The 13,746-nt window shown below is 40.8% G+C and overlaps 1 protein-coding gene across 4 annotated transcripts in view; it reads right to left on the bottom strand.

The window, feature by feature from the left end:
* NIPA1 (NIPA magnesium transporter 1) overlaps window positions 1–13,746 on the bottom strand; it is a 255,889-nt gene that overhangs the window by 162,296 nt on the left and 79,847 nt on the right. For all 4 annotated transcript variants that reach the window (XM_044072056.1, XM_044072058.1, XM_044072059.1 and 1 more), the window contains one exon: window positions 8,114–8,161. In XM_044072056.1, the coding sequence (XP_043927991.1) occupies window positions 8,114–8,161 (48 nt within the window). The remainder of the gene's footprint in view (window positions 1–8,113; window positions 8,162–13,746) is intronic.

The raw sequence follows: 13,746 nt of genomic DNA, 5'->3' as shown, positions 1-13,746 counted from the left end.
TCTGCTTACTAGACTTGAGACTACATACCACAAAGTAGCTAGATTTGAAACCCAACAATCTTTTAGATCACTCCACTGCCTCTCCCTCAGAAACTTAAACTGGCTAGAACTGCCCCACCTCCTCCTCCTATCTCAGCTCCAAACCATACACTCAATTCTTTACCAGCCTTCCTTCTGTCCAGCCTTACACTCAATCATTTCCCACTATGCTCCAGCAAGAAACCTCTGAAGTTCTTCTCAAGACCTCTTAAAAATCTATAAGCCAGCATCTAAATCTGGATGTAACTTATACAGCTACCATCCCTCTATTGAATGGAACAAACTTCCCCTCGAAACTCACATGCATCCCAAACAATTTAAACTAACTCTTAAAAGAATATTTCAACAGGAAATGGATTTGCCAATGCTCAACCCTCTTTGAAAACTCTCAACTTCACCTTCCCTAATCGGAGTCTTCCTCTTCATTATACTTGTACTGTATCCTGTTTGATAAATTACAAAATAAAATTTTTTTTATTCCTATGTTGCCGTTTTATACTAAGTACTACTTTTTAAAAAAAACTGTTATGGCTGTACTCAAACTTTTAACATTTTTTTCTTCGTAAAATAATATTTGTATGATGTCTAAAGGTAATCTGTAAACTCTCAAAAATGCCACTTGTATAATATCTGTAATCAATAACTAAATGTTTTGTATGTACTGGAGCTTTTATCCCCAGGCCTCTGCTGAAAAAGGGTTTTGGCTCAGTCAGACATTCCTGGTCAACAAATGTAAAATAAATAAATAAATTGGTGACAGTGGTGGGATATCCACGTCACATATTGATTGGTTGACAGCAGTGAGACAGCCACGTCACATATTAATTGGCTTGTAGTGGTGTGGATACTGAATTCTTGTAGCTTGTGTACAGTGGCAATGAAGGTGCTTGTACTCTCAATCAGCCATGCAGTGAACATTCAGAGTTCATATCACAATTGTTTTATTTTTTTTGTTAGCTTAGTCAGGGACAGCAGGCAAGCATGTCAGCAGAGGAGTATGGCAAGCTGACATGGAGCCACTTGGCTGAAATGTGCCAGGCTAAAGGACTGGTGCATGCCAGCCTGACTAAGGCAGAAATGATTGAAGCTTTAGTCACAGCTACATTGCAGAATAGCAACCAGGACAATCAGACTGGTTGTGGAGATGTACAACTCTCATAAAATGGACAGCTCAATCTTTCCACAGAAGACTTAAAAATCCATCTGGAGTTAAAGAGACTTGAGCTGGAGGCCAAGCGTTTGGAAATAGAAGCAGCAGAGAAACTTGAGACATCTTGAGGCTGAGGAAAATGAGAAACTGTGATGGCTGGAGGCTGAGGAGATGGAGAGGCAATGGTAACATGAAAAGGAGAGGCTGACTCTTCGCCAGAGTCATGGAGGTAATGGGGAAGGGAGTAAATGAACCCCAGAAGCAACAAAGGTCAGTAGATTTCTTCCACAATTTACAGAAGTGGATAATATTGATAGTTTCATTCATATGTTTGAGAGGGTATGTAAACAGTATAATGTTGACCAAGGGGTCTGGCTATGGTTCCTGACCCCCTTACTCCATGGCAAAGCTGTAACTGTTATTTCTAAACTGTCATTTACTGATTGTTTAAATTATAATATTGTTAAAAACCATTTGCTGGAATGTTTTAAGTTAACACCTGAAGCTTATAGTAAGAAGTTTCATGAGCATAGACACAAGGCAGACGAAAGTGTGTGTGTGTGACTATACTGCTGAACTAAGCACTTATTTTCATAGGTGGGTGAGTAGATGTCAGGTCACCACTTTTGAAGGGCTGGCAGACCTTTTGGCAAGGGAATGAGCCCTTAGTACTTTGCCTGAGGATATGAGAATATGATTAACTGATAGACAATGCACTACTGTAGATGGGGAAGAAGGGAGACCTATACCTAGTAAGCAGGGCATCAATGCACAGGAAAGGGATACCCCGTGCTGCTCATGGGTCTAAGAGAACCCATGGTGGGCAGCCAAGACTGCCCCAACAGAGTCCGCCAGTAGCAGGGTAACCCACTAGTCAAGGTACACATCCAGGAACAAGGGTTAAATGTTTTAAATGCAACCAGTGGGGCCATGTGGCATATAGATGTCCACAGAGGCAAGGAGGGGAACAAAAGGTAGGAGAGCCAGTAAGTGGGAGTGACACAATGCCAATAGTAGGTTGTCTTGAGACAACAAGGGTACCAAACTACCACAAGAGGTTATATCCTATCTTAGAGGATGGAAAGAGGCTATTGCTAAGAGCAACACAGCCTCTGACTTAACCATTGTGAAGCCTGCAATGGTTAAAGAGGAGCACTACTTGCTTGGGCAGTCTACCCAGTCAGAGCGTTAGGAGGGACTCCATTCCAAATACCTTTGGCCAAGGTTCACCGTGACTGGGAGGGTGAAAAAGGAAAGCCAGCAAGTGAGTGTGTTTGAGGATACCCCTGCAGATGTCCTGATAGGGAATGATTTTGATAATGCAGTACCATTTGTGCATGGAATTACGTGCAGTCAGACATGGAGACAAGCATGTGGGTCTGGTAGCCTGGGGGGGGCCCAGACAGACCACACACTTGCAGCCAGGACTGGTGAGGTGGTTACTTCAGTAAGGGAGCTACCCTGTAGTAGCAAGACTGAAGGTGAGCCACAGCTGCTTGTGGGTACTGACGTTCCCCTTGGACGGAGTGACTACAAGGCCAAAGGTGAGTAGTAGTACCCAGGCTGACAGTGAAGCACCTCTGTCAGAGGATGCCAGACTTCCTGTGGAATGGGAGTTGGGAAGGGTTACTAAGGGAGTGTTGAGACAGGCTCAGCTCTCAGACCCTACATTACAAGGCCTGAGGAAGGTAGCTAGTGAGGCACCTGACTCTCAAGGGAAGGGTGAATCTGTATAACGGGATAAAGGGTTACTCTACAGACAGTGGACCCCTGAGGGATGGCTAGAGGGTGATAGAATACAGCAGTTGGTAGTGCCTAGAGCCTACTATCTGGCACTTCTAGCCATAGCCCATGATATTCCCTTTGCAGGTTATATGGGCATAAAACATATAAAGAGACGTATTATGCAGAACTTTTATTGGCCTGGGATTTCCAGAGATGTAGCAGGGTACTGCAGAACTTGTGAGCAGTGCCAAAAGGTAGGCAAGGCAGGAGACAAAGTGAAAGCTCCTTTGATGCCTTGTGCCTGCGACTGAGAAGCCATTTCAGAGGGTAGCTATAGATATTGTGGGACCCCTGAGTACCCCAAGTTCCACAGAGAAAAAGTATATCCTAATAGTAGTAGATTATGCTACAAGATACCCTGAGGCTGTGGTTTTGTCCTCTATTGAGAAAGAAAAGGTGGCAAATGCTTTATTAGAAATTTTCAGCAGGGTAGGTTTTCCAAAAGAAATACAGATTGACAGAGATGCCAATTTCTTCTCAGACCTGCTGGCTTGTCTATGGAAGTACTGTGGGGTGAAACACCTAAAGACCACCCCCTACCATGCCCAGACTAATGGTCTTGTTGAGAGGTTAAACTCTCCACTCAAGACGATGCAATGGGCATTTGCAGACCAGTTCAAGAGGGAATGGGACAAATATTTGCCCCATCTGTTTGCTTAGAAAGAGATTCCCTAGGAATCCACAGGTTTTTCACCCTTTGACTTGCTGTATGGGCATAAGGGGAAGGGAACTCTAGATTTGATTTGAGACGAGCAAGAGGGTGAGTGTGTGAATTCCACAAGGAGTCTGTTATGGCATATGTCCTAAGCCTCAGGACAAGGCTCAGGGAAATCATGGGTAAGGCCCAGGTGAACCTGGCAGAAGCCCAACTGGAAAAAAAGGTCTGGTATGACAGGAATGCTCAAGCTAGAGAGTACACTGTAGGGAAGCAGGTAATGGTTCTCATTCCTGTCAGACACAACATGCTGCAGGCAGCTTGGGAGGGACCTTACAAAGTGGTAAGGAAGGTCAGTTATGTTAACTACATGGTAGACCTGCTAGGCAGGAGCATAAACTGTATCATGTTAACATGATGAAACCTTACCATGACAGGGAGGCCCTTGTGCTGAGTATTTGCAGTACAAAGCAGGAGGAGTCTGGGGGAGGTCTATGGTGGGAGGAGAGCCAGCCAGCCAAATCCCAAATTATTATGGTGGAGCCGAGGAGTGCAGGCATATGATGGGACAGTGCAGCACTGTACTGGGGTCTGCAATGCCAAAGCAGCTGGAATCTCAAGACAGGGAATGGGGTAACGTCTCTCCAGATACTCAGTCCTCTCAAGCAAAGTTCCTCAAGAGTCATTTGAAAAACTAGCTTGAGTTTTCTGTGGGGGGGGGGGGGGGTGACAAACCAAAATGCCGCCAGCCCGGCTAGCTGAATTTTGTAAATAATTCTATGTAATTTGTGAATATTAATATGATTTTTACAGAAATGTGACAGAAGGAAATACTGCCAGCCCAGCTATCTAGAATTTTGTAAATAATCATATGTCATTTGTGAATATCAACATGATTCATATGCTTGTTTTACGAATGTAAGAGAACTACATGTTATGTCCTTATTGAGCTACTGGTGCAGAAGTGTGTGTTGAACAGGGTTTGCGCAGTGCTGAGCTTCAAGGATGTATCCACAGTGTACCCTACTGGAAAAGAACAGAAATGTATATAAACTATATACCGGTGCAAATGCATGTTTTAATAGTAGAAGCTGGAACATACAGAGTTGGATTGCAAAACTTCAAGAAAATAAGTTGAAATTAAAGTGTTTTACAATTGTGTTATCTCTCAGTTTCAGTTCAGCATCAGACACAATGTCTAGAGCTAGAAGTTTTTGTATTAGCTTGAAACAGAAATGGCTGCTAGGTTTCAAATGTGGAAGGGTTTTGTTGTTTTGCGGCTTCCGGGTTCTACAAACTTCTGGGAGATGTGTGCTTCTCACACAGAGCTGTTGAAATTCTGTTGGTGACTGTTTGGCCTGGGAATTGAAATCAGGTGACAGGAAGTGATGCCATCCACGCTAACCCAGCAGTGATGTTTATTAATAGTTTGGGAATTCTTTGAGAGAGAGAGACTAGGCATTTTGTATCTTGTCTTGGACCTAGAAACATCCACTCAACACTTCTGCCTGCGTGCTGTCTGAAAGACTTTCAGCACAGTATCTCTCTCAGATATAGATAGGAATATAGTAAAGATTAGTTTAAATGTTTTTTTTTTTTGTATTTATTTGAGACTGTCCTGCAATGCTGTTTTAAAATATTTCCTGTGATTCTGAACTCTAAAATAACTGTTTGTTTTCTGAGTATTGTCTTGTTCTTTTATTTTTTATTATTAAATATATTTACACCTATCTTTGTGGCTGATATTTGTAATTTCTTAATATGTATTTGGTGACAATGTACAGGTCACTCCTAAATAGCCTTGCAAGTCTTGGTCAAACCTACGATTTGGATTAACAGTAACATGACACAGTAGGATTGGGACACCTGTTGTAAGGGCTTTACAGTAGCGAAGTAAGTATGGTTGGTGGCAACTGGTACTACCTTATAGACTGGGCAGAAGGGGGCAGAGCTAGTAAATGTGTGTGTGTGTGTGTGTGTGTGTGTGTGTGTGTGTGTGTGTGTGTGTGTGTGTGTGTGTGTGTGTGTGTGTATCAGCTACCTGGGCAGGGACACAAAGCACTGGTTAGAGAGAGAGGGTGCTGGAAGTCTTAGCTTGGCCACTTGGCAAAGATTTTAACCTATAGCTGTGCCAGTGGGGAATCTTATTGGGGATCTGGAGATTGAGGGTGAAACCAGCCCCAAACTGACTGTGATGTCTGTGTTCTCTTAAGGAAAATTGGATTTTACTGTGTGTATAATTGTCATCCTCCCATTGTGTATGTCCCTCACTGTTGCCAGTGGTGAGGATTGAGGCTCCTTGATTACTGGGTCTGTGCAGAGGCGTCACAATAATTATCTTGCTGATTTGCCTTGTTTTGTCTTTTTGCTTTATATTATATATATGGGTCTACTTCACTTGACCTAAATTTCATTTGACCTAAAACTCATTTGACTGACTTCCATTTCACCGACATGTAAGACATAGACTTGTGGTTTTTCCTTCACCTGTGACTTGTTTGTGATAAAAAGAATTACTGTAACTTACAGTACTGCCTGTTAGAATTCGGATGTCATGTAGAAACTACTGTTGTAGTGTTTTTAAATGTGTGTTTTTCTATTTACGTTTTTAAGGGAAGTATCTACAGTAATTTGGCAAATGTTTTGTGCGTTCCCAGCAGTAGTGGCAGCGTGTAGAGTACTGTAAGGCAAGTTAAAGGTATACACCCTTTTCCCCACTGTAGTGTGATCCTGGAGTTAGTATATATATATATATATATATATATATATATATATATATATATATATATAATTGTGGGGGTGAAGCCCCCCCCAATCTACTTTGGTTGCACATTGTCCCGTTTCTGTTAAGAGGGTTAGTAAGTAGTTTTTAAGTTCTGGAAAGAGTTGGTTATTGGTGTTCTAAGTGTGCTTGTCTATGGTTTAAAATTTAGTATGTTGAAATTCAGCATTGTAAGCAGTCAGTGAAATGGGAGACAGTCAAATGAGTTTTAGATCAAATGAAATTTAGGTCAAATAGGTGTCAGTCAAATGAAATTTAGATCAAATGAAGCAGACCCACATATATGTATACACTCATATATATATATATATATATATATATATATATATATATATATATATATTCTAGCTTCCAGTCCACTGTAATAAACCACAGTCCACACTGCTGTGAAGTTGTGCACACTTTCTACCAAACTACCAAATCTCAACATAATCACGGACACTTTTTAAAATATTGATACTTTTTGACTAGAGACATTGACAGAATAAGCGGTTGTAAATTAATATGCATTTCTGAAGTTAAATAAGTCTATAACTCTAATTATTGTCATTATTTACCAAGTGTAATTAATTACCTTTTCTTTAAAAGTCACCAGTTTTAGGAGGGATTAATAGGGACAGAGCTAAAATTTGAGTCAAAAACAAGGATGTCCCTCAAAATCAGGGACAGTTAAGAGGATTCTGGTGCAAAATCAAAGGTCTTGCCAAAGATGTACGGAAGTACAACAAATCTTTGTCTAGCATCTTACTGGATTAAAAGGAGGATGGTAATCATTCATCTCGTACCCTCCTCTCAAATGCAAAATAAGCTGAATGCAGTCCTTCAGTCCACCATCTAACCACATTTTCGAGAAAAGCCTACAAATGAGGTTGAAAAAGGAAGGTTATCCCATGCCTTTCCTATGTCTTGTCATATCAGGACACTTTGTTAGGTCTTTAACTTCAGCACACATTACAGAATTACTACTCTAACTTTACTTTAGACTTCAGAACACATTAAAGAATTATTACTCTAACATTACTTCAGACTTCAATAGGCCACTAAGAAGCTCAGGTAGTAGAAATGCCCAACTCTGCAGTCATTTCACCAGGCATCCATGGACACAGAGTGCACAGATCACCTTCCTAAGCTGCTGTTTTCTAGCTCACTTCACTCATCCTTCACTTTGACTTCCTAAAATGGTGTTGCACTCAATTCAATTTAGTCTTAGCTATAAAAATAATACAGTTATAAATGCACCATTCCCTAAAAATCTCATTACAGATGTAAAGTTTTTATACACAACAACTCCATATCTATCATTGAATACTTGGCTTAAGGCAAACATATCTTTCCTTCCTAATATGGGTTCTGAAAAGTTAAAGACAAAATATAAAATAAACTTTTTCAGTTAAGGTTATAGGTCACTTAAATTACTTAGAACTCTCAAGAAAAATATTCAAGTTTCATGATTAACCTTGTCTAACCAAAGCACATAGGGAATTTAATAATGCATGTTAAAAATTTAAAAATAACTTAGAATTTACAGCCTGCCAAATTTCATGTATGGCAAAATGTTGTATAGTTACTTGATAAATAGAAGTGCAATTTAATATATCACACTTCACTATACAGACTTATTATACCTATATATACTAAGAAAAAAAAGTTCTATAATCATGGCTCCCGCCAACCATTTCAGACAGCATCCTTATGTACTTACTTGCAATGGTGCCAGTCCACCACACACAGTCTGTTAAATATGTTGTACCTACAAAACAGAAATATCCAACATTAATACTGACAGATATAAAAATAGATATCAGCACAGAACATTACCATACTGCCCACACAATACATATCTATAGTGTATCTCTTGGCTAGTGGGGGCTGGTTCTTTTGTGTTCTTGTAAAAAAAAAAAAAAAGTTTCTGTCTTTTGCACACAGTGCAGACTAGAGAAGTTGTGACTGCAGCTGAGCTACAAAATACAAGTATCATCTTGATTTTTTTTTGATTATTTTTACAGATTACTGTTTTTACAATTTAATATATATAAAGCGCTTTGTCTATTCAGTATCTTCACAAATCCTTATCTGTTTAAAAACTTTCATTTGTCTCTAGTGCTTGCTGTCTGGTAGGCTATTGTGTAAACTGAAACATCTCCTCTGTGTAGGGGGCTGGTTCTTTTGTGTTCTTGTAAAAAAAAAAAAAAAAAAAAAAAAGTTTCTGTCTTTTGCACACAGTGCAGACTAGAGAAGTTGTGACTGCAGCTGAGCTACAAAATATAAGTGTCATCTTGATTTTTTTTTGATTATTTTTACAGATTACTGTTTTTACAATTTAATATATATAAAGCACTTTGTCTATTCAGTATCTTCACAAATCCTTATCTGTTTAAAAACTTTCATTTGTCTCTAGTGCTTGCTGTCTGGTAGGCTATTTTGTCCCACCCTCCCTCCCTGTTGGTGTCTTGCTGTTATACTTGGTGGCTTTGCAGTTGCCTGCCCCTACTGTGACACACCTCCCAGTCTAGTGTCATTAGCTCATTCTGCTGAATACAGAGAGAACATTTGATAAGGCCTTCTGTTCCTCCTTTTTCCCTTTCAAAAAGTAAAACAAAACTTTTTTTTTTCTCTTTCGCCTGAACCTTCTTGTGTTCTGACTGTCCTTCTCAAACATTTTGGAAATATACAGTATATTTCAGAGCATTTGTTATAACTGTATTTGCTATAACTGATTTAAGTATTTTCTTCTGGTTTTTTTGATTTACTGCTTAGCGACTGCATTTTAGCCTGTTTATACAGCTCTGCATTCTATTTAAACTGTTTTTGTGTTGATTAACTGTTTTGCACTTTTAAAAAGTTAGTTGTTGCTTAATTTTACCTGTAGGCTAACACACTCAAGTGCGCTAGCCACTTAAAAGCATTTATAGCATTTACTGTCTGTTTTTCCTCTGAAAAAAAAAAATCTTGTTTTCCCGCCTTACTGAACTAGAATAGTCCAGTCTTCAGAGTTTGCTGATCTCTGGGCTTTGTCTCTGTTCCTGTGCTATTCCATATCCTTATTTGGATAAAAGGAAGCGTCTTTGCTCACCAGTGGGAGTGGGGAGCACTGAGCGGCCTATTTGTCCCTAGAGGAGTGGTTTCCAGCCAGAAACTTGTAGTCTATTGGCCATTTTGGGTCAATTCCTAGCTCTTTTCAGCCCCCTGTAATAAAGCCCGCTTTAGCACGCTTTTTTGCTTGTATTCAACTCAGCACAGCTCCTCGTGGTGTACTGCAGAGTTCTACAAGCAGCAGAGAGCAAAAGAGTGACTTTTTTCTGATTTAAGTATTTTTTTCTGGCTTTTTGATTATTTACTGCTTAGCTACTGCTTTTTCGCCTGTTTATACAGCTCTGCATTCTATTTAAACTGTTTTTGTGTTGATTAACTGTTTTGCACTTTTAAAAAAGTTATTTGTTGCTTAATTTTACTTGTAGGCTAACACACTCAAGTGCGCTAGCCGTTTAAAAGCATTTATAGCATTTACTGTCTGTTTTTCTTCTGTTTTCTGCAAAACAAAAAACAAAAAAAAAAATCTTGTTTTCCCGCCTTACTGAACTACAATAGTCCAGTCTTCAGAGTTTGCTGACCTCTGGGCTTTGTCTTGGTTCCTGTGCTATTCCATATCCTTATTTGGATAAAAGGAAGCGTCTTTGTTCACCAGTGGGAGTGGGGATCACTGAGCGGCCTGTTTGTCCCTAGAGGAGTGGTTCCAGCCAGAAACTTGTAGTCTATTGGCCATTTTGGGTCAATTCCTAGCTCTTTTCAGCCCCCTGTAATAAAGCCCGCTTTAGCGTGCTTTTTAGCTTGTATTCAACTCAGCACAGCTCCTCGTGGTGTCCTGCAGAGTTCTACAAGCAGCAGAGAGCAAAAGAGTGACTTTTTCCTGATTTAAGTATTTTTTTCTGGCTTTTGATTATTTACTGCTTAGCGACTGCATTTTCGCCTGTTTATACAGCTCTGCATTCTATTTAAACTGTTTTTGTGTTGATTAACTGTTTTGCACTTTTAAAAAAGTTATTTGTTGCTTAATTTTACCTGTAGGCTAACACACTCAAGTGCGCTAGCCGTTTAAAAGCATTTATTGTCTGTTTTTCCTCTGTTTTCTGTATAAAAAAAAAAAAAAAAAAAAAATCTTGTTTTCCCACCTTACTGAACTAGAATAGTCCAGTCTTCAGAGTTTGCTGATCTCTGGGCATTGGCTTGGTTCCTGTGCTATTCCATATCCTTATTTGGATAAAGGGAAGCTTCTTTGTTCACCAGTGGGAGTGGGGAGCACTGAGCAGCCTATTTGTCCCTAGAGCAGTGGTTCCAGCCAGAAACTTGTAGTCTATTGGCCATTTTGGGTCAATTCCTAGGTCTTTTCAACCCCCTGCTATAAAGCCCGCTTTAGCGTGATTTAGCGCGGAGTTGCCCATAGAGCACCATCGGGCAGCGCCGGTTAAACAAGGTTAAACTATTTCTGGCTCCGTAAAGTCTGCTCTTCAATTTTTCCCTTAGAACTTCTCTACTTGCAATCTAAACAGTCTATTCTCTCTATCTCAATAGCTCAGCACTTGCTCCTAAAGCATTTTTATATAGGTAAAGTACTTTTATACTAAACAAAGTACTACAATAGCCTAGAATCCCCTTGAGTACCCATTTCCCTATAGGTCCCTTCTGACTCAGTTACACAGCAAACTTTTTCACTTTCTAGCATGTCGAAGGGTCAGTTGCTAGCGTCCTCTCCTGTTCAGCTGGTGAATCTGGGCATCTTGAGGCAATGTTACAATTGCCTCATGTACACAGACAACCCACTCCTTCTCCCACAAAACACAAATACATGTGAGAGATGCAACTATATAGCCAAACTGGAGGCTGAGCTCTCTCAACTCAGGACTGGCAAGACCAGACAGGAGGAGAAGGAAAAGTACAGTTTTGTACCTACCATAAATGTAGATGTTCGAGGATCTCCATTGCTGCAGTCCTTACATATGGGTATTCCGCTGTCCACAATCGGCCCGAATACCAAAGGGCTAGAACCGGCGTCGGTCATCGGCGCCCGAGACTGACGTCAGTACGTGCCAGTACAAATGCGCATGACCGACGCCATAACCTCAGTCTTTCTTGCCTCAGACGTCAGAAAGCAAAAAACACCACCCAAACCCCAACCTAAAAAGAAAAAGGGGGGAAGGAGGGAGGGAAAATTGGACTGCAGCAATGGAGATCCTCGAACATCTACATTTATGGTAGGTACAAAACTGTACTATGTTCTTCGTCTCCCATTGCTGCAGTCCTTACATATGGGTAGAATCCCAGAGCAACGGAAAAAAGGGAGGCTGGCCAACTAAATAGCATTAGGAGCTGCTAACATGCCCTGTAAGATTGCAGTGGCAAACCCAGCCCTAGACTTAGACTAAAGAGGTAAATGATAATGCTTTGTAAAGGTATATACAGAACTCCAAGTAGCTGCCTCTAGAATGTCTTTAGTAGCTACCCCTCTCAAAAAAGCAGTAGAGGTGGCCGTAGCCCTAGTAGAATGAGGCCTGATCCCAACTGGAACATCCTTTCCATGATGAGAGTAACAAAAAGCAATACAATGGCCAATCCACTTGGAAATAGTTTGTTTCGAGACAGCTTTCCCTCGTGAAGTCAAAGCAAACGAAACAAATAATTGTTGAGATCTTCTGAACTCTTTGGTTCTGCTCAAATAATACCTTAACTGCCTATGTACATCCAAAGAATGCAAAACTTTTTCCCCTTCATTTTGGGGGTTAGCATAAAAAGTAGGCAAATGTATAGATTGGTTCAATGCCACATTAGAAATCACTTTAGGCAGAAAAGTAGGATTAGTACGTAAGGAAACTCTGTCCTTGTGAAAAATCAGAAAAGGTTCCACTGCCATGAGGGCCTGTAATTCAGATACCCTTCTAGCAGAAGTAACAGCCAATAAGAAAGCAGTCTTCCAAGACAACAACTTCAATTCAGCTGTAGCTGCAGGTTCAAAAGGAGGCAGAGTCAGCTTTTCCAAAACAAAATTAAGATCCCAGGTAGGAGTAGGAGCCCTCCGCGGGGGTCTTATATTCTTTGCCCCTCTAAGAAACTGTTTAACCAATGGATGTGAAAATAAAGGAGGGTCACAATCATAGTGAGCAGAAATAGCTGCAGCATGCACTTTTACAGAAGAGAAGGACAAACCCTTGTCCAATAAAATAGTCAAATATTGCAATGTACAACTCAAATTAGGCAATTTGACATCAAAGCCTTTAGCTGAACTCCAAAGAAAAAATCTCTTCCATTTATCAGCATAAACTTTTCGAGTACTAGGAAGCCTGGCTTCCAAAATAACATCCAAAACTTGTTGAGGGAGCTGAAGGCCCTCCTTCTCTAAAACAGAATGCGCCAGGCTGTCAGGTGTAGGGATTGCACCCTGACATTGAGAAAATGATTGTTTTCCTGAGACAATAAGTGAGGAATCTGTGGTAATGGCCAAGGTGTTCCATGAATTAGGCTCCTCAACAGAGGGTACCAATGCTGATGAGGCCAATCCGGTGCTATAAGGATCATGCAAGGTTTGTCCCTCCTGACTTTCAACAGCACCTTTGGAAGAAGAGGCAAAGGAGGAAAAGCATACACGTGAAGGTTGCTCCAACTGAAGGATAGTGCATCTATTTTCCAGGCTTTTGGATGAAACAGCCTTGTGCAAAACAGTGGCAGTTGGAAATTCAGAGGAGAAGCGAACAGATCTATGTCTGGAGTTCCCCAAGCCATGGTCAACTGAAGAAACACCTGAGGGTCCAATTTCCATTCGTGAGGATCCACAATCTGTCTGCTCAGAACATCTGCTAAAGAATTTTGTGCTCCTGGCAGAAACTGTGCTCGAAGAGTGATGTGCAGATTCAAAGCAGTTTCCCATAACAGCATTGCTTGTCTGCAAAGAGGGTAAGAATGAGTTCCCCCCTGCTTGTTGATGTACCACATGACAGTTGTGTTGTCTGTTCGAATCAACACCAGTCCTGGTTGAAGTAGGCTCTTGAATCCTTCCAAAGCAAATTGAACTGCCAGCATCTCTTTCATGTTGATATGCAAGTGAAGTAGCTCTGGGGGCCAAAGGTCTTGAATCCATTTTCCTCTGAAATGAGCTCCCCAGGCTGACTCAGAGGCATCTGTCATCAATATCTGACTTGCCTCTGGTTGGGTCACAGAGAGCCCCTTGTTTAGGTGACATTCCTGAGCCCACCACAGAAATTCTTTCTGAATGCAAGGTAGAATCCAAATGACAGTTTCCAAATCGTGGCTGTGTTGAGTCCAAACGCTTTTGAGATACCACTGTAG

Source organism: Protopterus annectens, chromosome 5.part0 (assembly GCF_019279795.1).
Source record: "Protopterus annectens isolate FY-2018-M chromosome 5.part0, PAN1.0, whole genome shotgun sequence".
Taxonomy (NCBI): Eukaryota; Metazoa; Chordata; order Ceratodontiformes; family Protopteridae; genus Protopterus; species Protopterus annectens.
The sequence above is the reverse complement of the archived record's forward strand: the minus strand, read 5'-3'. Positions and strand labels throughout refer to the sequence as shown.